The 24,225-nt window shown below is 41.4% G+C and overlaps 1 protein-coding gene across 1 annotated transcript; it reads right to left on the bottom strand.

The window, feature by feature from the left end:
* Window positions 1-223: 223 nt before the first annotated feature.
* On the bottom strand, window positions 224-24,109 carry dolpp1 (dolichyldiphosphatase 1). The gene is made up of 8 exons (XM_084160312.1): window positions 24,022-24,109; window positions 11,947-12,047; window positions 11,562-11,646; window positions 2,834-2,933; window positions 2,590-2,688; window positions 2,252-2,380; window positions 1,951-2,040; window positions 224-1,833 (listed from the first exon to the last, which is right to left on the bottom strand). Exons 1-8 carry the CDS (start codon window positions 24,095-24,097, stop codon window positions 1,797-1,799), a joined length of 717 nt encoding a protein of 238 aa, XP_084016438.1. The 5' UTR covers window positions 24,098-24,109; the 3' UTR covers window positions 224-1,796.
* Window positions 24,110-24,225: the final 116 nt, after the last annotated feature.

Genomic DNA, 24,225 nt, shown 5'->3' with positions numbered 1-24,225 from the left:
TTGTGCATACATTGGTTTTGTTGCTAAACAACCAAGCAGTCTATATGAACCACAGCCCTCTGCAAACACGCCTTCTCTGACGTTGGTTTCAAGGTGGTACTTTTTTAAATTAGGTAAGAATATCATGTTACCATTGGTGTATGGAACTGAGAGTTAGGGTGATGTCACCCTGCCCCCTTAATAATCCTGCCTCCTGAATCTAAGTGTTGGGACATGGGGGGGGGGGAACCAGACATTTTATTATCAAACTTTGTTAATGAAAAAGCAACAGTAATTTTTCATACTTGTCATCATATAGTAAGTTGATCTGGTTTCATCCAAATATCATGAAAAACATGACTTTGACACTTCATGACCTTTATAGAGGTCATATTAAGGGACATATTTCTTAAAATACATAATTATGCTTTTCTGGACCTCTGGACCACTTTTTGTTGACTATTCACTGAAGAATTGGATGGAAAAGAAGCATACATTTATACATAAACACATCATGTCTTTATTCAGCCTGATATGGGTTACACTAGATGGAAAAAATTATAATCTAAGAGAACTACTTCCCTTTATGGAGTTAATGACATTTCCAAACCAGCGTTTGACCCTCACCAGACAGCCTCAAACATCAGTTGTTGCATTTACGAGAGGAACACAGCATTATCACATGCTACGATTGACCTGAGGTTTCCTTTTAAAAACAAAACAAACATTTTTCCCTCAGCAGTCATATCGTTTGTTTTTCCACCAAAAGATATGGAATGTTTTGGAAAGGCAGGTGAAAAGAAAGTTAAGACAGACAAGTGGTAATCCACCATTTCATGTTCTCTAGAACCGCAACAAAAATGGAAAATAAATTTTAAAAAACTACAAATCCTAGGTTTCTGCTCCTTGGGTGTCAGACATGCAGGGAGAAAGGGTTTGATAAAACACTCCTTTGCTCACTGTGTGAGGAAGAGGCGCAGAAACACAGCACTTCCCCTTGTGTTGTGGCGCTCATTTCTCTGCTTATGTATCATCTCAAACAAACATAAATCCAGAACTTGGTGCTGTGCAGAAAGTAAACTAGCCTCGGCTTGTACATTATGTGAGCGCTTAAACGCCTGCAAGTCAATTTTGGAACCAAATACATAGGGTTGGCAGTCATACAGAGAGGAAAGCGGTATCAGAGGGGGGAACAGGGGGGTCTTTCACATGTAACTAGTGTTAAACGTTTTTTCCCCACCTTTTTCTTAAATTTTCAGAGTGCAAATTTGTTTACATTACGTTTTACACAAGTTTTTAAAAAATGGTTCTTTTTTGTAATATAAGAGCCAAAAAAAAAAAGCGGTTAACTTGTTTACCCCTAAAATTCTGCAATATAAAAATAAATCACTAATTTCATGCTGTTTTAACACCAGCCAATATTTGTTACTTGACAGAGCCCTCTTTCTTGGCTTTTCTGAAAATATTTTTCTTACAGTATATGGTTACTATCTGCGCGCGTGCGTTTACAGTTAAAATATATATTAATTTATCATTAAATAGTATGCCTCTTGCACAGTCTTGCATGCATTGGGGGAGCATTTGGGCAAGCTATACAAGGAGGCATGTGGACGGACTTGCTCAGGCTGTAGACTCCAGGCAGAGTCCAGACACTCTTTAGGTCCACCTGTAAATGGATGGCCTTTTTCCATTGCACCCAGGTCAGTCCAGAAGATGATTGATTCTCCAGTGTGTTTCTTTATGGTTTGAATGTCTGTATGTGTGTGTGTGTGTGTCTGTCTGTTCCTTCACTCAGTTTCCCCAAGGAACTGCTGAGATCACTGAAGTTTTGTTCCAAGCTTCCGTTGTCTGTTTCTGGAGGATAAGCAGACATTCAAACCATTACTACACATGTAAACATGGTTAAAAACAAACTCTATATGGAGTCACACAGATTCCCACTGAATTTGGTGATTAAAATATGTCCCTCACCTCGCCTCTGACCTGGTCACCGTGTACTCGAACCACAGGATGTTGGGGATCAGGCTCGTGTCCCGCACCAGAAAGAACTCTGATATCGGCCTGTCAGCAGTCAGGGATGGGGAGAGAGGTGGGACAAAGTCAAAAATGGAGAAACACTGAGAAAGGGAAAAGTACACAAGAGATAATCAAGATGAACACATCAGAAACACTAGCTACAGTATACGCTGGCCAAATCCGTGCCAGGCTCTGATGGTTCACTTCTTGCTAAGCCAAGCCTGTGTGCCCCCCTGAGAGGTGTCCCGTTCTTTACCATGCTGCCATCTTGGGGAATAGCGGTGTCAGCACCTCCTGTGTGAAGAAGAACCAGACTACTCCTATGGTGCTACCGGCCACTCCCCCATAGAAGACCTGACTCCAAGTGTGGTACAACAGGTATACCCTGAGAAAAAGATGCGTACATTATATATTTTTAAAAAATAGCAATTGTGCAATTCTTGTATTTAGCTAATTACGATACAGTTATTAACAGCTAAATAGTTTCAAGAGTTGGGACCAAATTGACCAACTGTGTCATGGTCTAAAAATACATTAAAATCTAGATAAATTAGTTGTTTTTTTTACACTGGGTCTCCCCCTCCACTCCCTCACCTGCTGTATGACACTGATAAGGCCACGCCCAACAAGGTGATGGACAGTATGTGTCTCCACAGCAGCTCCACACACCGAGCGTTGTTCGTTTGATGCATTCTAGACACAGGAGGCAAAGTGCGTCAGCCGACATCAAATGCCATGTATGGTTACAATGCATACAGACTATGAATTTTTAAAAATCATTTTCATTACTTTTTTTTATTTGAAAATAAATGTTGTCTGGGAGAGAACAGTCACTCACCTTAAATAAAGGAAAAGAAAGAAGTAAACAACAAAAAACCAGATGAACTGGGAATGACTGGAGGGCATCCCATATTCCGTAGTCAGGGTTGTGTGAGCTCCTGGGAAAATATAAGGAAGAACAGGGATTAACCACATGGTATGACATTCATCACAAATAGGCGCTCTAGGCCATATGCATTGGCCATTTTTGTCCGTCAAAAGCTGAAATTAGTCAAACTCGTGACGGTTAAAGTCAAGAGTTGCTTACGTTAGAAATGCCTTCAACAACAAGCTGCCACCCATAGTATTGTTGTTTTGTGTGTATATACAGGTAAAAGTCAGTAAATTAGAATATTTTGAAAAACTTGATTTATTTCAGTAATTGCATTCAAAAGGTGTAACTTGTACATTATATTTATTCATTGCACACAGACTGATGCATTCAAATGTTTATTTCATTTAATTTTGATGATTTGAAGTGGCAACAAATGAAAATCCAAAATTCCGTGTGTCACAAAATTAGAATATTACTTAAGGCTAATACAAAAAAGGGATTTTTTAGAAATGTTGGCCAACTGAAAAGTATGAAAATGAAAAATATGAGCATGTACAATACTCAATACTTGGTTGGAGCTCCTTTTGCCTCAATTACTGCATTAATGCGGCGTGGCATGGAGTCGATGAGTTTCTGGCACTGCTCAGGTGTTATGAGAGCCCAGGTTGCTCTGATAGTGGCCTTCAACTCTTCTGCGTTGTTGGGTCTGGCATTCTGCATCTTCCTTTTCACAATACCCCACAGATTTTCTATGGGGCTAAGGTCAGGGGAGTTGGCTGGCCAATTTAGAACAGAAATACCATGGTCCGTAAACCAGGCACGGGTAGATTTTGCGCTGTGTGCAGGCGCCAAGTCCTGTTGGAACCTGAAATCTCCATCTCCATAGAGCAGGTCAGCAGCAGGAAGCATGAAGTGCTCTAAAACTTGCTGGTAGACGGCTGCGTTGACCCTGGATCTCAGGAAACAGAGTGGACCGACACCAGCAGATGACATGGCACCCCAAACCATCACTGATGGTGGAAACTTTACACTAGACTTCAGGCAACGTGGATCCTGTGCCTCTCCTGTCTTCCTCCAGACTCTGGGACCTCGATTTCCAAAGGAAATGCAAAATTTGCTTTCGTCAGAAAACATGACTTTAGACCACTCAGCAGCAGTCCAGCTCTTTTTTTCCTTAGCCCAGGTGAGACGCTTTTCGCGCTGTTTCTTGGTCAACAGTGGCTTGACACGAGGTATGCGGCAGTTGAAACCCATGTCTTTCAAGCGTCTCTTGGTGGTGGATCTTGAAGCCCTGACTCCAGCAGCTGTCCACTCCTTGTGAATCTCCCCCACATTTTTGAATGGGTTTTTTTTCACAATCTTGACTAGGGCGCGGTGATCCCTATCGCTTGTACACTTTTTCTGACCACAGTTTTTCCTTCCCTTTGCCTCTCTATTAATGTGTTTGGACACAGAGCTCTGAGAACAGCCAGCCTCTTCTGCAATAACCTTTTGTGTCTTTCCCTCCTTGTGCAATGTGTCGATGGTCGCCTTTTGGACAGCTGTCAAATCTGAAGTCTTCCCCATGTTTGTGTAGGCTTCAGAACTGGACTGAGAGACCATTTAAAGCCCTTTGCAGGTGTTTTGAGTTAATCAGCTGATTAGTTTGTGGCACCAGGTGTCTTCAAAATGTAACCCTTACACAATATTCTAATTTTGTGACACACGGAATTTTGGATTTTCATTTGTTGCCACTTCAAATCATCAAAATTAAATGAAATAAACATTTGAATGCATCAGTCTGTGTGCAATGAATAAATATAATGTACAAGTTACACCTTTTGAATGCAATTACTGAAATAAATCAAGTTTTTCAAAATATTCTAATTTACTGACTTTTACCTGTATATATATATATATATATATATATATATATATATATATATATATATATATATATATATATATATATATATATATATACATACATACATACATATACATATATACACACACACACATATACATACAGTGGGGAGAACAAGTATTTGATACACTGCCGATTTTGCAGGTTTTCCTACTTACAAAGCATGTAGAGGTCTGTAATTTTTATCATATGTACAATTCAAATGTGAGAGACGGAATCTAAAACAAAAATCCCGAAAATCACATTGTATGATTTTTAAATAATTAATTTGCATTTTATTGCATGACATAAGTATTTGATCACCTACCAACCAGTAAGAATTCCGGCTCTCACAGACCTGTTAGTTTTTCTTTAAGAAGCCCTCCTGTTCTCCACTCATTACCTGTATTAACTGCACCTGTTTGAACTCGTTACCTGTATAAAAAGACACCTGTCCACACACTCAAACAAACAGACTCCAACCTCTCCACAATGGCCAAGACCAGAGAGCTGTGTAAGGACATCAGGGATAAAATTGTAGACCTGCACAAGGCTGGGATGGGCTACAGGACAATAGGCAAGCAGCTTGGTGAGAAGGCAACAACTGTTGGCGCAATTATTAGAAAGTGGAAGAAGTTCAAGATGACGGTCAATCACCCTCGGTCTGGGGCTCCATGCAATATCTCACCTCGTGGGGCATCAATGATCATGAGGAAGTTGAGGGATCAGCCCAGAACTACACGGCAGGACCTGGTCAATGACCTGAAGAGAGCTGGGACCACAGTCTCAAAGAAAACCATTAGTAACACACTACGCCGTCATGGATTAAAATCCTGCAGCGCACGCAAGGTCCCCCTGCTCAAGCCAGCGCATGTCCAGGCCCGTCTGAAGTTTGCCAATGACCATCTGGATGATCCAGAGGAGGAATGGGAGAAGGTCATGTGGTCTGATGAGACAAAAATATAGCTTTTTGGTCTAAACTGGAGGAAGAAGTAGGATGAGTACAACCCCAAGAACACCATCCCAACCGTGAAGCATGGAGGTGGAAACATCATTCTTTGGGGATGCTTTTCTGCAAAGGGGACAGGACGACTGCACCGTATTGAGGGGAGGATGGATGGGGCCATGTATCGCGAGATCTTGGCCAACAACCTCCTTCCCTCAGTAAGAGCATTGAAGATGGTCGTGGCTGGGTCTTCCAGTATGACAACGACCCGAAACACACAGCCAGGGCAACTAAGGAGTGGCTCCGTAAGAAGCATCTCAAGGTCCTGGAGTGGCCTAGCCAGTCTCCAGACCTAAACCCAATAGAAAATCTTTGGAAGGAGCTGAAAGTCCGTATTGCCCGGCGACAGCCCCAAAACCTGAAGGATCTGGAGAAGGTCTGTATGGAGGAGTGGGCCAAAATCCCTGCTGCAGTGTGTGCAAACCTGGTCAAGAACTACAGGAAACATATGATCTCTGTAATTGCAAACAAAGGTTTCTGTACCAAATATTAAGTTCTGCTTTTCTGATGTATCAAATACTTATGTCATGCAATAAAATGCAAATTAATTACTTAAAAATTATACAATGTGATTTTCTGGATTTTTGTTTTAGATTCCGTCTCTCACAGTTGAAGTGTACCTATGATAAATTACAGACCTCTACATGCTTTGTAAGTAGGAAAACCTGCAAAATCGGCAGTGTATCAAATACTTGTTCTCCCCACTGAATATACACACACACACACACACACACACAGTGAGGGAAAAAAGTATTTGATCCCCTGTTGATTTTGTACATTTGCCCACTGACAAAGACATGATCAGTCTATAATTTTAATGGTAGGTTTATTTGAACAGTGAGAGACAGATTAACAACAACAAAATTCAGAAAAACGCATGTCAAAAATGTTGTAAATTGATTTGCATGTTAATGAGGGAAATAAGTATTTGACCCCTCTGCAAAACATTACTTAGTACTTGGTGGCAAAACCCTTGTTGGCAATCACAGAGGTCAGATGTTTCTTGTAGTTGGCCACCAGGTTTGCACACATCTCAGGAGGGATTTTGTCCAACTCCTCTTTGCAGATCTTCTCTAAGTCATTAAGGTTTCGAGGCTGACGTTTGGCAACTCGAACCTTCAGCTCCCTCCACAGATTTTCTATGGGATTAAGGTCTGGAGACTGGCTAGGCCACTCCAGGACCTTAATGTGCTTCTTCTTGAGCCACTCCTTTGTTGCCTTGGCCGTGTGTTTTGGATTATTGTCATGCTGGAATACACATCCACAACCCATTTTCAACACCCTGGCTGAGGGAAGGAGGTTCTCACCCAAGATTTGACGGTACATGGCCCCGTCCATCGTCCCTTTGATGCAGTGAAGTTGTCCTGTCCCCTTAGCAGAAAAACACCCCCAAAGCATAATGTTTCCACCTCAAAGTTTGACGGTGGGGATGGTGTTCTTGAGGTCATAGGCAGCATTCCTCCTCCTCCAAACACGGCGAGTTGAGTTGATGCCAAAGAGCTTGATTTTGGTCTCATCTGACCCCAACACTTTCACCCAGTTCTCCTCTGAATCATTCAGATGTTCATTGGCAAACTTCAGACGGCCCTGTATATGTGCTTTCTTGAGCAGGGGGACCTTGCGGGCGCTGCAGGATTTCAGTCCTTCACGGCGTAGTATGTTACCAATTGTTTTCTTGGTGACTATGGTCCCAGCTGCCTTGAGATCATTGACAAGATCCTCCCGTGTAGTTCTGGGCTGATTCCTCACCGTTCTCATGATCAATGCAACTCCACGAGGTGAGATCTTGCATGGAGCCCCAGGCTGAGGGAGATTGACAGTTCTTTTGTGTTTCTTCCATTTGCGAATAATCGCACCAACTGTTGTCACCTTCTCACCAAGCTGCTTGGCGATGGTCTTGTAGCCCATTCCAGCCTTGTGTAGGTCTACAATCTTGTCCCTGACATCCTTGGAGATCTCTTTGGTCTTGGCCATGGTGGAGAGCTTGGAATGTGATTGATTGATTGCTTCTGTGGACAGGTGTCTTTTATACAGGTAACAAACTGAGATTAGGAGCACTCCCTTTAATAGTGTGCTCCTAATCTCAGCTGTATAAAAGACACCTGGGAGCCAGAAATCTTTCTGATTGAGAGGGGGTCAAATACTTATTTCCCTCATTTAAAATGGAAATCAATTTCTAACATTTTTGACATGTGTTTTTCTGGATTTTTTTGTTGTTAATCTGTCTCTCACTGTTCAAATAAACCTACCATTAAAATTATAGATTGATCATGTCTTTGTCAGTGGGCAAACGTACAAAATCAGCAGGGGATCAAATACTTTTTTCCCCTCACTGTATGTATGTGTATATATATATATATATATATATATATATATATATATATATATATATATATATATATATATATATATATATATATATATAGCTAGCATATTTTAACATTGTATCATACTAAATGTTTTGCTAGTTTAGGATTTTACCATTTGATAATTATATATGATTGAAAACTGGTGTACAATTCAGTCTGACTGAGAGACACCAATAAAACATACTACCTTAAAAATCGACTGACAACTGAATGCTCCCCGTTCTCTCCACTGTGACCCATACAAAAGCGATTGGCTCATTTGTTTTTTTCTAATACAAAATCTGTCTGGCTGCGAACTGGAAGCATTAGCTAAGTAATCTGTGTACCATTTCTGCATTCTGTCTTGCCTACAGTATGAACTTATGTTACCATACACCTACTGTATATTTGATGCACAGACAGACACTGTGTATTGGAATTATTTGTATGTTTACAATGCATTCGGAAAGTTCAGACCTTCACTTTTTCCACATTTTGTTTTACGTTACTTATTCTAAAATGGATTAACTTGTTCCCCCCCCCCCCCCCCCCTCATCAATCTACACACAATACCCCATAATGACAAAGCAAAAACAGGTTAAGGAATTGTTGCTAATTTATAATGAAATAATAAACTGAAATATCACATTTACACAAGTATTCAGACCCTTCACTCAGTACTTTGTTGAAGTACCTTTGGCAGCGATTTCAACCACGATTCTTCTTGGGTATGACGCTACAAGCTTGGCACACCTGTACTTGGGGAGTTTCTCCCATTCTTCTCTGCATATCCTGTCAAGCTCTGTCAGGTTGGATTGGGAGCGTCGCTGCACAGCTATTTTCATGTCTCTCCAGAGATGTTCGATCGGGTTAAAGGCCAGGCTCTGGCTGGGCTGTGTGCTTAGGGTGATTGTCCTGTTGGAAGGTGAACCTTCGCTCCAGTCTGAGGTCCTGAGCAGCTTTTCATCAAGGATCTCTCTCTACTTTGCTCCGTTCAGCTTTCCCTCGATCCTGACTAGTTTTCCAGTCCCTGCCTCTAAAAAACATCCCCACAGCATGATGCGGCCACCATGCTTCACCGTAGGGCGTGACGCTTGGCATTCAGGCCAAAGAGTTCAACCTTGGTTTCATCAGAGCAGATAATTGTGTTTCTCATGGTCCGAGAGTCCTTTAGGTGTCTTTTGGAAAACTCCAAGCGGTTTGTCATGTGCCTTTTACTGAGGAGTGGCTTCGGCCAGACAGAGCAAAGTACAAAGAGATCCTTGATGAAAACCTGCTCCAGAGCGCTCAGGACCTCAGACTGGAGCGAAGGTTCACCTTCCAACAGGACAACGACCCTACGCACATAGCCAAGACAACGCAGGAGTGGCTTCGGGACAAGTCTCTGAATGTCCTTGAGTGACCCAGCCAGAGCCCGGACTTGAACCCGATCTAACATCTCTGGAGAGACCTGAAAATAGCTGTGCAGCGACGCTCCCCATCCAACCTGACAGAGCTTGAGAGCACCTGCAGAGAAGAATGGGAGAAATTCCCCAAATGTGTGCCAAGCTTGTAGCGTCATACCCAAGAAGACTCAAGGCGGTAATCGCTGCCAACTGGTGCTTCAACAAAGTACTGAGTAAAGGGTCTGAATACTTACAGTGAGGGAAAAAAGTATTTGATCCCCTGCTGATTTTGTACATTTGCCCACTGACAAAGAAATGATCAGTCTATAATATTAATGGTAGGTTTATTTGAACAGTGAGAGACAGAATAACAACAAAAAAATCCAGAAAAACGCATATCAAAAATGTTATAAATTGATTTGCATTTTAAATGAGGGAAATAAGTATTTGACCCCCTCTCAATCAGAAAGATTTCTGGCTCCCAGGTGTCTTTTATATAGGTAACGAGCTGAGATTAGGAGCACACTCTTAAAGGGAGTGCTCCTAATCTCAGTTTGTTACCTGTATAAAAGACACCTGTCCACAGAAGCAATCAATCAGATTCCAAGCGCTCCACCATGGCCAAGACAAAAGAGCTCTCCAAGGATGTCAGGGACAAGATTGTAGACCTACACAAGGCTGGAATGGGCTACAAGACCATCGCCAAGCAGCTTGGTGAGAAGGTGACAAAAGTTGGTGCGATTATTCGCAAATGGAAGAAACACAAAATAACTGTCAATCTCCCTCAGCCTGGGGCTCCATGCAAGATCTCACCTCGTGGAGTTGCAATGATCATGAGAACGGTGAGGAATCAGCCCAGAACTACACGGGAGGATCTTGTCAATGATCTCAAGGCAGCTGGGACCATAGTCACCAAGAAAACAATTGGTAACACACTACGCCGTGAAGGACTGAAATCCTGCAGCGCCCGCAAGGTCCCCCTGCTCAAGAAAGCACATATACAGGGCCGTCTGAAGTTTGCCAATGAACATCTGAATGATTCAGAGGAGAACTGGGTGAAAGTGTTGTGGTCAGATGAGACCAAAATCGAGCTCTTTGCCATCAACTCAACTCGCCGTGTTTGGAGGAGGAGGAATGCTGCTTATGACCCCAAGAACACCATCCCCACCGTCAAGCATGGAGGTGGAAACATTATGCTTTGGGGGTGTTTTTCTGCTAAGGGGACAGGACAACTTCACCGCATCAAAGGGACAATGGACGGGGCCATGTACCGTGAAATCTTGGGTGAGAACCTCCTTCCCTTAGCCAGGGCATTGAAAATGGGTCGCGGATGGGTATTCCAGCATGACAATGACCCAAAACACACGGCCAAGGCAACAAAGGAGTGGCTCAAGAAGAAGCACATTAAGGTCCTAGAGTGGCCTAGCCAGTCTCCAGACCTTAATCCCATAGAAAATCTGTGGAGGGAGCTGAAGGTTCGAGTTGCTAAACGTCAGCCTCGAAACCTTAATGACTTGGAGAAGATCTGCAAAGAGGAGTGGGACAACATCCCTCCTGAGATGTGTGCAAACCTGGTGGTCAACTACAAGAAACGTCTGACCTCTGTGATTGCCAACAAGGGTTTTGCCACCAAGTACTAAGTAATGTTTTGCAGAGGGGTCAAATACTTATTTCCCTCATTAAAATGCAAATCAATTTATAACATTTTTGACATGCGTTTTTCTGGATATTTTTGTTGTTATTCTGTCTCTCACTGTTCAAATAAACCTACCATTAAAATTATAGACTGATCATGTCTTTGTCAGTGGGAAAACGTACAAAATCAGCAGGGGATCAAATACTTTTTTCCCCCTCACTGTATGTAAATGTGATTTTTTTTAAATACATTTGCAAAAAAAATAAAAAAATAGTTTTTGCTTTGTTATTATGGGGTATTGTGTGTAGACTGATGAGGGGAAAAAACAATTTAATCAATTTTAGAATAAGGCTGTAACGTAACAAATGTGTAAAAAGTCAAGGGGTTGAATACTTTCCAAATGTACTGAGTCACTACAGTCGTTTTCCTCACCTTCACATGGGCGGGGCTCCCGTAGAATATGCTTCAGCAGCCAATTCACCCCTTCGTTCAGTACAAGCCCACCGAAGAAAGAGATCTAGGGACGAGGAATGGGAAAAGGATTAGGTGTGATCATATGCCTTAGTCCACCATGTGAATGAATACAGCTTTTAGATATTTTCTTACAGCAATGTAACTTGCAACATCAGCCTAATCTTTACTATTAATGGGCAATAGACCAATAATAATCTAATCTATATGACCTTGCACAAGCATTTCTGTATGTAGGGCTTAGTGCGTGTCATATGTGAGTGTGACATGTCCTATCCTCATTTAGTGGTCCAGCAGGGATTTAGGTAACCCCATATGGGCTAAGTATCTGGGTTACATTACTTACCGTGTGCAGTTCACGCTTGAACACTATGAGGGTGACAAAGCCTACGAGGATCGCTATGGGCAGCAGGCTGGTGTAGGCCAACACTTGTCCTGTCAGATCCCCTTTGAGAACAACCAACAAGAAATTCTTATACACAATCCCCTTTCAGGAAAATGTGAACATTCAGGCGGAACTTACATCAGGGCATGTGGGGTATACAGTGGGGAAAAAAAGTATTTAGTCAGCCACCAATTGTGCAAGTTCTCCCACTTAAAAAGATGAGAGAGGCCTGTAATTTTCATCATAGGTACACGTCAACTATGACAGACAAATTGAGAAAAAAAAATCCAGAAAATCACATTGTAGGATTTTTTATGAATTTATTTGCAAATTATGGTGGAAAATAAGTATTTGGTCACCTACAAACAAGCAAGATTTCTGGCACTCACAGACCTGTAACTTCTTCTTTAAGAGGCTCCTCTGTCCTCCACTCGTTACCTGTATTAATGGCACCTGTTTGAACTTGTTATCAGTATAAAAGACACCTGTCCACAACCTCAAACAGTCACATTCCAAACTCCACTATGGCCAAGACCAAAGAGCTGTCAAAGGACACCAGAAACAAAATTGTAGACCTGCACCAGGCTGGGAAGACTGAATCTGCAATAGGTAAGCAGCTTGGTTTGAAGAAATCAACTGTGGGAGCAATTATTAGGAAATGGAAGACATACAAGACCACTGATAATCTCCCTCGCAAGATCTCACCCCGTGGGGTCAAAATGATCACAAGAACAGTGAGCAAAAATCCCAGAACCACACGGGGGGACCTAGTGAATGACCTGCAGAGAGCTGGGACCAAAGTAACAAAGCCTACCATCAGTAACACACTACGCCGCCAGGGACTCAAATCCTGCAGTGCAAGACGTGTCCCCCTGCTTAAGCCAGTACATGTCCAGGCCCCGTCTGAAGTTTGCTAGAGTGCATTTGGATGATCCAGAAGAGGATTGGGAGAATGTCATATGGTCAGATGAAACCAAAAGATAACTTTTTGGTAAAAACTCAACTCGTCGTGTTTGGAGGACAAAGAATGCCGAGTTGCATCCAAAGAACACCATACCTACTGTGAAGCATGGGGGTGGAAACATCATGCTTTGGGGCTGTTTTTCTGCAAAGGGACCAGGACGACTGATCCATGTAAAGGAAAGAATGAATGGGGCCATGTATCGTGAGATTTTGAGTGAAAACCTCCTTCCATCAGAAAGGGCATCGAAGATGAAACGTGGCTGGGTCTTTCAGCATGACAATGATCCCAAACACACCGCCCGGGCAACAAAGGAGTGGCTTCGTAAGAAGCATTTCAAGGTCCTGGAGTGGCTTAGCCAGTCTCCAGATCTCAATAACATAGAAAATCTTTGGAGGGAGTTGAAAGTCCGTGTTGCCCAGCGACAGCCCCAAAACATCACTGCTCTAGAGGAGATCTGCATGGAGGAATGGGCCAAAATACCAGCAACAGTGTGTGAAAACCTTGTGAAGCCTTACAGAAAACGTTTGACCTGTGTCATTGCCAACAAAGGGTATATAACAAAGTATTGAGAAACTTTTGTTATTGACCAAATACTTATTTTCCACCATAATTTGCAAATAAATTCATAAAAAATCCTACAATGTAAATTTCTGGAATTTTTTTTCTCTTTATGTCTGTCATAGTTGACGTGTACCTATGATGAAAATTACAGGCCTCTCTCATCTTTTTAAGTGGGAGAACTTGCACAATTGGTGGCTGACTAAATACTTTTTTTCCCCACTGTACAACTTACATCAGGGCATGTGGGGTATACAACTTACATCAGGGCATGTGGGGTATACAACTTACATCAGGGCATGTGGGGGTATATAGGTTGTGGTGTGCCTACCCTGTCTAGGTATGACTCTGAGGAAGAAGGTGAATACTCTGTTGAAGTTCTCATATGACTTTTACAACTTTCCACAGCCCTACAAGCTCGACGTCATGTATACCGTGAATAACTTGTAAGTGCAGTTATTATAACAGTAACACTCAACTCTGTGTAGAACCTGGGCTAACCTTTCCAATGCACAGATCAATGAGGACTTAAGGAGAAGAGGCATGCATCAAGCTAGCTACAGAACTCCTACAGATGGTATCCATGACTGGGAGTTATAGGTTAGGTACTGTTTGGTGTAGCACAGATATTTCAACCAACCTTAACGATACCATCTTCATTCTGAATTCATCCAAACATGCATCTTCTAAAATGTCTGTGTCCAGTTGCAGGTGGTGCGTTTGAATTTAGAAAATGCTCTGTTACTAAAATTAATAATTGTTTTGCTTCATGAAGTAATCAAACAATGTGTACGCCACCATCTTGTCTTTGAAATCTTCTCTCATTGATCAAGACAGGTGAGTGTCATGCGGGACTTTGGGGTGGACCCACCTGCCTCGATCAATGAGAGAAGATTTCAAAGACAAGATGGTGGCGTACACATTGTTGGATTACTTCATAGAGAAAAACATTTATTTTAATAACGGAGCATTTTCTCAATTGAAAACGCACCACCTCCAACTGGACAAAGACATTTTAGAAGATACAGGTTTGGCCGAATCGAGAATGACAATTGTGTCGCCAAGTTAAGGCGTCAGAATGCTTTGGTTAAGCTGCCGCCTAGCCGAACTCAGCTAGGCGAACCCAATGAATGTGCTCGCATTAGGGCTGTCCCCAGTGTTGCCAACTCCTCAGTAAGGAAAGTCGCTATTGGCTGTCCTAAAAGTTGCTAAATAATGTAATCAACTAATTTGCATAATTGGCCATGTGCATGTAATTGTGATGGACACTGTAGGAGAGAGGAAAAGCGTTGTGGGAGAGACAAAGTGACTAAAAAAACACCCTACATTTCCATCCCGCCCTGAATGTAAGCCAGGGCGGGATCAGCCAGCAGCGGCTTCCCACATGTGCGATTCATTTGCAGTCTGGACGCGGAGGGGTGAACATCTCCTGCTCTGACTGCAGCTGGGAGGGACTGCTGTGCGAGGACTGGGCCGCCTGTGAATGCTTTGGGAGGGGGTGGGGCCCACGGCAGCACCCGCTGCTCGTTGAGAAGAGTAAGAACGATACGTGCTTTCACGTCAGAGTCTCCAAAAGTCTCCAATAACACCAGAAAAAGTCGCTAGATTTGTCGCTAGTCGCTTTTTGAAAAATATGTCGCTAGAGGGGTCTGAATACTCGCTAAATATAGCGACAAAGTCGCTAAGTTGGCAACACTGGCTGTCCCCGACAAAAAACAATCTTGGTCGTCCGAGAGTTGTCCTGTTCTTTCGACCAATCGATTGGTCAAAATGTTTAAACTTATTTTTCCATATATAGACAGACACACCCTATCTGTTTGAATAAAACCAACTACATATGCACTGAGCTTGTCTGATGCTTTAAGCACAATGTTTGATTAAATAATGAAGACACACAAATGACTCAAGAAAGAGCCCGATGGGCAAACAGTGTTAAAAAAAATTATGTGCCTGTGTGACTGGTGCACATTCTCACTCTCCTCCCTACTGCAGTGAAAATGCACCACAACACAGCAAGTGTTTATGGCGCTGTCCGTGCTGAAGCTGCAACATAATTTCAGCCATTTAGTTTCTTACTTGTTTCTGACTGAAAAGGTTCTGTTACTGAAATCCTTAATTTGTTTAGGAAAAACATTCCCTATTCCCTCAACCCTTTCTCTCTTTACGTGAAACATGTAAGCATCGCATGCGACCAATAGGGCCTGACCTATTTAGCCTATCATAATCCCATTAATAAATTGGTTATAACAAACTCTGAACACAGTAATGTTGACAGCAAAATGGATGCGGAGGACGTGAAAAATAAACTCGAAACAGGCAAATGTTTACTGATTGCTCAGGAGGGAAAGGGGAAGTCAGATCTGTTGAAGATATGACTTAGTTGTGAAAACTACTGGAGATCAAGAAAAGGGAGGGTATAGGAGCAAGCACTGCGTGAGTATTATGTGTGCCAAACAGTTGCTGTTAAATTACAATATTCTAATTTTCTGACCATTTCGAACATTGTAAACAACAAATAAGTGTACCAGAGAGTCTGTTCTAACGAGAAAAAAAAAGATAAGGCCTTTATTACAGCAGACTAAAAACAGTTGCATGCATTCGTGAATTGCGGTTTATTTATTGTTTAGGCTAATTATTCAAAGCTCCCTTCATTATTTAATTTTAAAACTAAAATGCTTGATTGCATTTCAAAGCATGAATGTCTTGTATGCTGTGTGATGGCATGAACGAATGAATGATTTATACAGTAGCCTATATATTGGAATATAGGCATAAGTAAGTTATGGTATTAAGACTAAACAGGACGCGCCCTTAGGCTTACAGCTCGATGGTGGTTATACAAAGCTACTATACAAAGCCTACTAATGATAAAGACATTACAATTATTATAATGATCATAATAATAAGGATATCAAGAAAAGGACGGTATAGGAGCGAGAGCTGCATGCATATTATGTGACAAACAGGTGCTATTAGATTACATTTACATAATTTAGCAGACGCTCTTATCCAGAGCACTTATAAATTGAGTTGATGTTATATAGTAACTACATAGTAATCATCTTAGTAACAACAATGTAGGTAAATAGTAATTGCAATGTAATTAGATTACAATATTATTTTTCTGCCCGTTTGGAACAGTGTAAACACTAAATACATTATAAGTAATACCAGTCTGTTCGAACAAAAAAAGTAAAGCCTTTATTACAGCATAGTGAAGATTAAAAACAGCCAAATCTGTGAACTTGTTTTTTCCAACATGTTGCCATTGCATGAGGCTTGGTGCTCACGGAATCAGTAGGCTACTAAACAAACACTCAAACAGGCAACAGAAGCAAGATCTGTCTTATTTATGTAGTTATATATGCAGTGGCGGCTGGTGAAAAATATTCTCGGTGGGGCTGTGCCATACTTTTTTTTTCCTGTAACCATCGCGATATATTTTAACACAAACTGCAGGAAAGCAGTGCTCAGTGAAACATTCAGTAATTATTTAATGCCAATATTAAAAAGTTGAGGCATTCTTACACAAAAACATATTACACAAACCCAAGCCTTTCATTTGCATTTAAAGTGAACTTTTCACCATTGGTAGTAAACAGGCAACGCAACAGGCATGCTGTCAGAACAGAGTGGAAAGTGGACAATAACATGAAATTATTATAAAGTTTATAGGAAATCTTACACTGTATAAAAGGATGTATAATATAGAAATGGATATCAAGTGGATGAACTCAAACCTTTGACTGGAAGAATAGCATACAGTATTTTATGATCATACTAAATGTGACTAATTGTTAATGTGCTCCAGAACTGCAACAATTAATTGATACAAAACAACATATATACAGTAATATTAGCAAAGACACTATTAAGACTTTCTAGAGTACCATATATAACTGGATTTTTTATGCTAAGGTCAACTATATACAAAGAAACATGCGGCCAGAGCTGCTCTGTGTGTGTGTGTCTGTCATCTTATTTGTACAGGAATTTTATATATATATAGACAGACAGACAGACAGACAGACAGATAGTGTGTATATACACACAAACTATGTCTAGTAACTGCTTTTAACCTGTGATGTACATAATTAACTGATGTTATTACGTTTTAAAGCCTTTTTCTATTACATTTGTGAGAGGGATGCAACATGGATAAGAGCGTCTGCTAAATGACTAAAATGTAAAATGTAAACATCATTTTGTTCTGCTGTGCACTTAGCAATAAAGTTAATCTTCAATAACAACTAGGCCTCTTCTAGAAATTGACCTGGTGGACACCTGAATAATTATTACAAACTGTGTAGTACTTTCCTGCATTATTATCAACGTCTGATTGTGTCTTCTCTTTCCTTTTAAAATACTAAAACAAATATAATTGTGACGGCTCTATGATAATCACTCACTTTGATGACCAGACACATTTAGGCTTTTAAACTGTTGTAAGTGAACTATTCATCTTTCTAACAACATCTTTATCAGCCAATAGTAAATATAGTTATTTACCTGATTGTTAGCATGCTGTCTGTGAACCTCTGGACAAGTGCTTTAATGAAGACAGGGTCGATGTTCCTCTTCTGCAGCTGGCTGAAAAGCATGTCCACATTTGGCATGATCTTGTGGAACAGTGCCAGGAAAAAACAGAAAGCCTCGTCTTCGAGCATCCTCACAAAGCCCCCCGCCTCTCTGACAGTCGGGGCATCAAAGTTCCCAGAGTCTCTGATGGTCTGGAAACACGTTAGTGGGTGGAAACGTCAGTCGTCTCGTCAGCTTGAATGGCGATATAATCAGCACTCTTTACTTCCTCCAGGATGTAATCCTTAAGCACTGACAGCATACATTCCAACAGCTCGTTCTGTATCGTCTTTGACGTGCCCTTAAAAACGGTAGCTGTCTTCAGGTGCTCCTCCAGCACACTGTCGAGGGAGGCAACAAAATCCACTAAGCCCCGGAAAATGCCGGGGTTGTCCGAGGAGTCAGTCTCCTCGTGCCCACGCAAGGCCAACTCAAAAGCCCCACAGAACTTCACACAATCGATAATTTTGGATAGAATGTGCCTGTTTTTATCCACCTCCTCATTGTGTTTCCTCACCGCAATCCTGTGGCCGTCATCCAGCTGCGTAGCAATGTTCACCCTTCCTAATACAGCTAGCTTTACAGAGTTGTCCATGTGTGCCCTGGTGTTCTCATGTTTCTTTACCTTCTCTGACAGGTGCTTCATATCCCTCACTCCGGTACCTGTCCATGCTGAATCTGACCCCGTCCGGCCCGTCGTTTTAAAAAGCAAGCACGGAAAGCAAAATAAAGCATTAGCATCAGTGCACCCAGCTAGCCAAGCCTTCCTGGTGTACCAGCGCTACGGGAGAAGCCGCGCATATACTGCTTCCCTTTCTCGCTAGCCTGCTGTCTGATTGAGAGGTCAGGTTGATCTGGGCCCAGCTCTTTCACCCGAACTTTCTCTGACAAAGTTCTCCTCTCAAACGGATCTTGGAGGAGAGATTTCACCGAGTTAGGGTTGGGTCTTGGAGGAGTAACGTTTGCGCTCACCATTGTCGTCTAGTAAAAATGGCGCCACTGGAGCCCGGTCCTTATTTTATCAGGGGCGAGCTTGGGGCGATAAAATAATCGCCCTCCTTGGATTCGAATTAAAATCGCTGATTAGCTACATTTTATGTCATACATTCATATCTTAAATTAGCAATTGGCTTAACTGCTACGTAGACCCGCCTCCTCGGGGCACTTTCTGTATCGCCCAGAGCTGACGAGGCGTTTGACAGGCAGAGGAAAGGTTGCGAATATGATTTTCTATCATATCTTACACATATTACTGTGTGCATTCCATATTTCAAACACACAAATATTGACATACTGATGTTTTTATTATTATTATTATTTTTATTTATTTTTTAAAATAATTTTATTTAAGGGGGCGGCGCCCTAGCGCCCTCTATCGGCCAGCCGCCACTGTATATATGGATGATTTATAAACCCAGCCACATTTAACAGTTAGGCTATTGATTAATGACCTAATTAAGTTGGAGTTTGCTCTCTCAATATTCTTAGACAATTAGGCTAAGCCCTATTTGCACGGGACTAGTATTACTGGAGAACGTTGGTTATGTAAGTATTACCCCAGAATGTCCGTTGCTCCAGAGGACGATTCGGACTGGATTCGTTTTTTCTTAACTGCCCCCTGTAATTCTTCATTATTTTCCAAATAAATTGACCGTCATGAGGGAAGCCTGGAGTTTTTTTTCTAGGCATGAAGATGACAAGTCCAGGTGATAACTGGGCTACACTGATAACTAGAGCTTGGTTCCCAAGTTTCTAAAACATACCAAACCATCTTTGGTATAGTGTCGCCATAATATTTGAGTTGACCAAGTGTGATCATAATCATTAGGATATTTTAGCGATCTAAATGCCCCCGAGCCTTCAGATGTGAGCTAAACAGTGCACTTGCACTTGAGATGCGTTAAGGCTATGGATGCGAAAGTGAATTTATAATTTCCAAACGTTTAGGCCAGTTGTATGACGCTTTGCGATCTTAAATAGGCACAATATTTTTTACTGATGCATTCGGCAATATTCAACTCATACGCACAAAACATATGAAACAAATAATTCACTGAAAGTTAATACATGTAGGTAGGCCCTTCATATATAGGCTATGCGCAGCACTTCATTCCATTTATCGAATCAGTTATTGTTTTCTTGCTCAAACCACGAGATACCTGTCAAACTCAGACATTCCTCTCAAAACACAAGAATGTCGATTCGCACGGGACTAGTATTATCAGAGGATCTTTGAGTTTGCCAAAGAACAGTAAGTTATTCTGTCTGGAATTGTTACTCTGTACAAATTACTGACATGGCAGATCCGGAAGGGACTAAAATTACAGATGTGGTGTTTTGTGCTTGTGCACATAATTACATTACCCGACCACCCCCAGTAAAACTAATCCCTTCCGAATAGGGCTTAAGGCAAGGGCTGTTTCCTCTTCCCTGCTGCTCTCAATATGCTTGTTAATTTTGCTATTATGCACATAGCAACATAGGGAAAGGTGCCAATTCTACGGCGCACTGAAGATTATGTTTCAGTACCGTGGACAGCAACCATATCCAACGCGGGAGAAAGCGCATGTTATAAAATAATATTAGATGCAGTGGCGGCTCCTGAAAAAATTCTCAGGGGGGGGCAATTTTTCTGATGATTTAGGTGACCTACACACATTTTAAAAAAGATATGTCCAGCAACAACATGAAGACAGGGGCAGCATATAAGTCAATACTGATATACACATTACTTGCTTCAAAAAGGCCTCATGGTTGAATTGGAAATATGTGCACCTGAGCATAATTCACAACAAGCAAGCAGGAGCTTTTGATAGAGGCTACTGAAAACATTGATGCAAGTTATTGGTAATAAGAATTTTGTATAGACTTCCATATTCTGCCCTCTTGTATAGATTTGTGAAAATGAACAGTGATAGACATTTTGCCTGAAAACAGAATTTGAAAATAATTTCTAGAAAAGGTAAACACAGCTATCTGTATGGCTTTGTAAAAATGAACAACCATATTCTGGCCAATTGTATAGATTTGTAAATATGAACAACCATATTCTGGCCAATTGTATAGATTTGTAAAAATGAACAGATTATTTTTTTTTTTTTTACTTTTTTTAAAATGAAAAATAACTATTTTAAACAACATCAACTGTGAACTGATTTGGGTGTGTGTGTGTTACAAAGAGACAGACAGGGAGGGACAAAGAGAGAGAGAGGCTACATTACTTGTACTGAAACTGTTCTAGCTTGCTGCATGATCAAATTCAGCTGATGCGCATAGCAATGCACGTAATGGGCATTCTTGAAATGCTTACGCACCTTTTGCTGCACACCAGCCTTCTCTCCCCTCACACTGGCTCCATCGTAAGCTTGCGCAATGAGTTTGACTTTCTCGTCGTCGGCAAAAAGACCGTTCAGTCTCTCCAAAAGCACACTGGCGATTGAGACTGAGGTTGATTCCGAGATGGGAAGGAACTCAAAAAAGCGCTCCTGCACTTTGTGGTTGCTATCTATGTACCTCAGCACAAGCACCAGCTGTGTCTGTGTAGAAACGTCCGTGGTCTCGTCAGCTTGGATAGCTACGAAGTTCGCCGACTTCACCTCCTCCACAATATGTTCCCTCATGACCGCTAGCATACACTCCAGTAGCTCGTTTTGAATGGTCTTTGATGTGCCCTTGAAAACTTTAGCATTTTTAAGATGGTCATCAAACACCTCATCTAATTGTGCCACAAAGTTGACAAGTCCAAGAAAAATACCAGGGTTGGTGGAGCCCTCAGTTTCATCTTTGCCTCGCAAAGCTAGCCATCTTGACAGTTGTACGTGAATTGATTGACGCTGCTACCCGCTCTTTTCTTAGCCTGATTGGACATTTAGTGGCAGATCAGACGTCTAGATTAGAACACTGAAAACTACTGTTGCCGTGATATAATTGATTAGAAAAAAAATCCCTTCCTTTTCCCGTTTGGCAGTGCGTCGCCCATATCGCCCTAATGAACACACCGCCCCTGATTAGATGTATTAGTGTTGCGCCATTATTTGTACATAATATAACCATATACAATTTCAGTATCACATGTCTTAGAGTGATGGACTGTGCCATCCCAGTGGCCTCAGCAATGGATTAGTCCACTGAGACATTCGCGAATCAGATCAGGTAGGTGTTTCGTGCGCCATGAAAAAAATAAAAGTGACTGGTCAACTAAAGAAATCTCGGTCAACCAACAGTCTATCCACCAAACAATCGACTAGTCGACTAACTGGGGTCAACCCTAGCTCGCATACTCCCTGAAGAGATTTGCTTGAAAAACGAGAAAAGTGGTAAGAGCACTTTTTGTCAATTTTGAGACGCTGTTGCAAGTATACGCTTCCTCAAAATAGTCTAAATTAATCTAAGATAACTCATGAAATATCATTAATTTTGACGTTTTAGCCAAGGACATCTTAGTCATGCAATTTTACATCTAACTAAGATGTTTGGTGCAGTATTTCTCAATTTAAAAAAAAATTCTACATGAAAACGATTGAACACACTTCATTGAAAAAAATCCTACTGTTGACCAATGACCAAGGAAGGGGTGTAGACTTCAGCTACCGACTTCAGATTGCCTCGAGAATTTTTGGGGTGTGCAGGAACAACCGAAAAAATCCTTGCTGAAGACAAACTTCACAAAATGTCATCATATTATATGAACAAACTGTTTCGGCTGGGAATCATGTGGATGCCGTTAAAGCTGCAATATGTAACTTTTTGGGCAACCTGACCAAATTCACATATAAATGTGTGTTGTAGATCTGTCATTCTTATTCAAAGCAAGACTAAGATGCAGTAGATCTGTTCTATGTGAGCAAATTATATGCTTCCTGTTAAGTTTCGTTTTTGACTTTCGGTTTGGTACACCAGCTTCAAACAGATGAAAATAAAATGTTTTGGGTAATGGGAAATATATTTCACAACGGTTTAGATGGAACAATGATTCACTGTACTTGCTTGTTTTGTCACAAACTAAAATTAGGCAAACTTAGATTTCTTGCGACTGGGAAATGGCGGATTGAGTTCTGCATAGCACATCTTTAAGGTTGGTAGAACATTCTGTGCTACACCAAACAGTACCTAACCTGTAACTCCCAGTAATGGATACCAAAAATCTTTGGTAAACTCACATTCTCAGGTGTTACAATCTGTAGCTAGCATCAAGCAGCAGTTACATGCTCAATGTGATATAGCTGATTGTTAGAGTTAATATTCAAACACGATAAGGTTAGTAAGCTAAATTGTATGATTCTTTTTTTTTATCGTTACCCACGTGCCATCAATGGGTGAAGGTTGGTGTACTGGGTAGTTGGCAAGTTATCTAAACCAGCTAACGTGAAGGTGTTTGTACAAGGCATTACAAATTGTAAATTTGCGTGATAAAGGTAACACGATCCACATATGTTTTGTCAATGTTCATGTTTGAGGCTTGGAAGGCATAACGTTAGCTGGCCAACTACACTCCGTGTCTTTCAGCTAAGCAGCTAACGTTAATTTAGCTAGCTACCTTACGATCTCACAAAACGAGTTGGCTATACTGGGCCAGTAGTAAAGTAGCAACTCTAAAAGATGCAAACTAGATACATTCGAAACGAAAACATTTCATTATGGGCATGGGTTGTATATGACCATTTTTAAATACAACACTTATATGTAGCAATGAAAGCTCGAGCTAGTTAGCTTGGCATTGTGGACAACTTCCCAACTGCGCATGCGGAACTGTCACACAATTTGGCAGTTCACGTTCGGAGCTGTGTACGCTTTTTTCAGGTCTCATTATTTGGCAGTTCCCGTCGGTCGTGCCCAATCAGTTGCAAATCATCTCACGATTTCTTGCAGATTACAGAAGTTTCGCGCATCTATCAGACGAATGTAAACGAAGAGTAACGCGTAGTAAATACACTTACCAGCAGGGAACTCTACGTGGGTTAGCGATATCGACCGCCATCGAAGTGGTACCGAGCACTGTTCTTCCGACGCCATCTTTCCCGGACACCGGGCAATGTGGATCGACGAATCAGAATGTAATACGTAATCCGTCCAACCAATTGGAAACACGGTCTCTTCTACGAAAATCATCCATTCACAAGAGTAGATCGCCATGAAAGAAA

This window comes from Coregonus lavaretus (genome assembly GCF_964263955.1).
Source record: "Coregonus lavaretus genome assembly, chromosome: 4".
NCBI lineage: Eukaryota > Metazoa > Chordata > Actinopteri > Salmoniformes > Salmonidae > Coregonus > Coregonus lavaretus.
This window is presented reverse-complemented; position numbering and strand designations above follow the sequence as displayed.

Bases quoted from the DNA above. Each gene is read 5' to 3' on its own strand.
- dolpp1 (XM_084160312.1), bottom strand. From the start codon at position 24,097: ATGGCGTCGGAAGAACAGTGCTCGGTACCACTTCGATGGCGGTCGATA. The intron at 2,934-11,561 runs GTGAGGAAAACG...ATATTTTCCCAG, and splicing joins GGAGCCCCGCCCATGTGAAG to GAGCTCACACAACCCTGACT. The intron at 1,834-1,950 runs GTGAGGGACATA...CTTATCCTCCAG, and splicing joins GTGACCAGGTCAGAGGCGAG to AAACAGACAACGGAAGCTTG.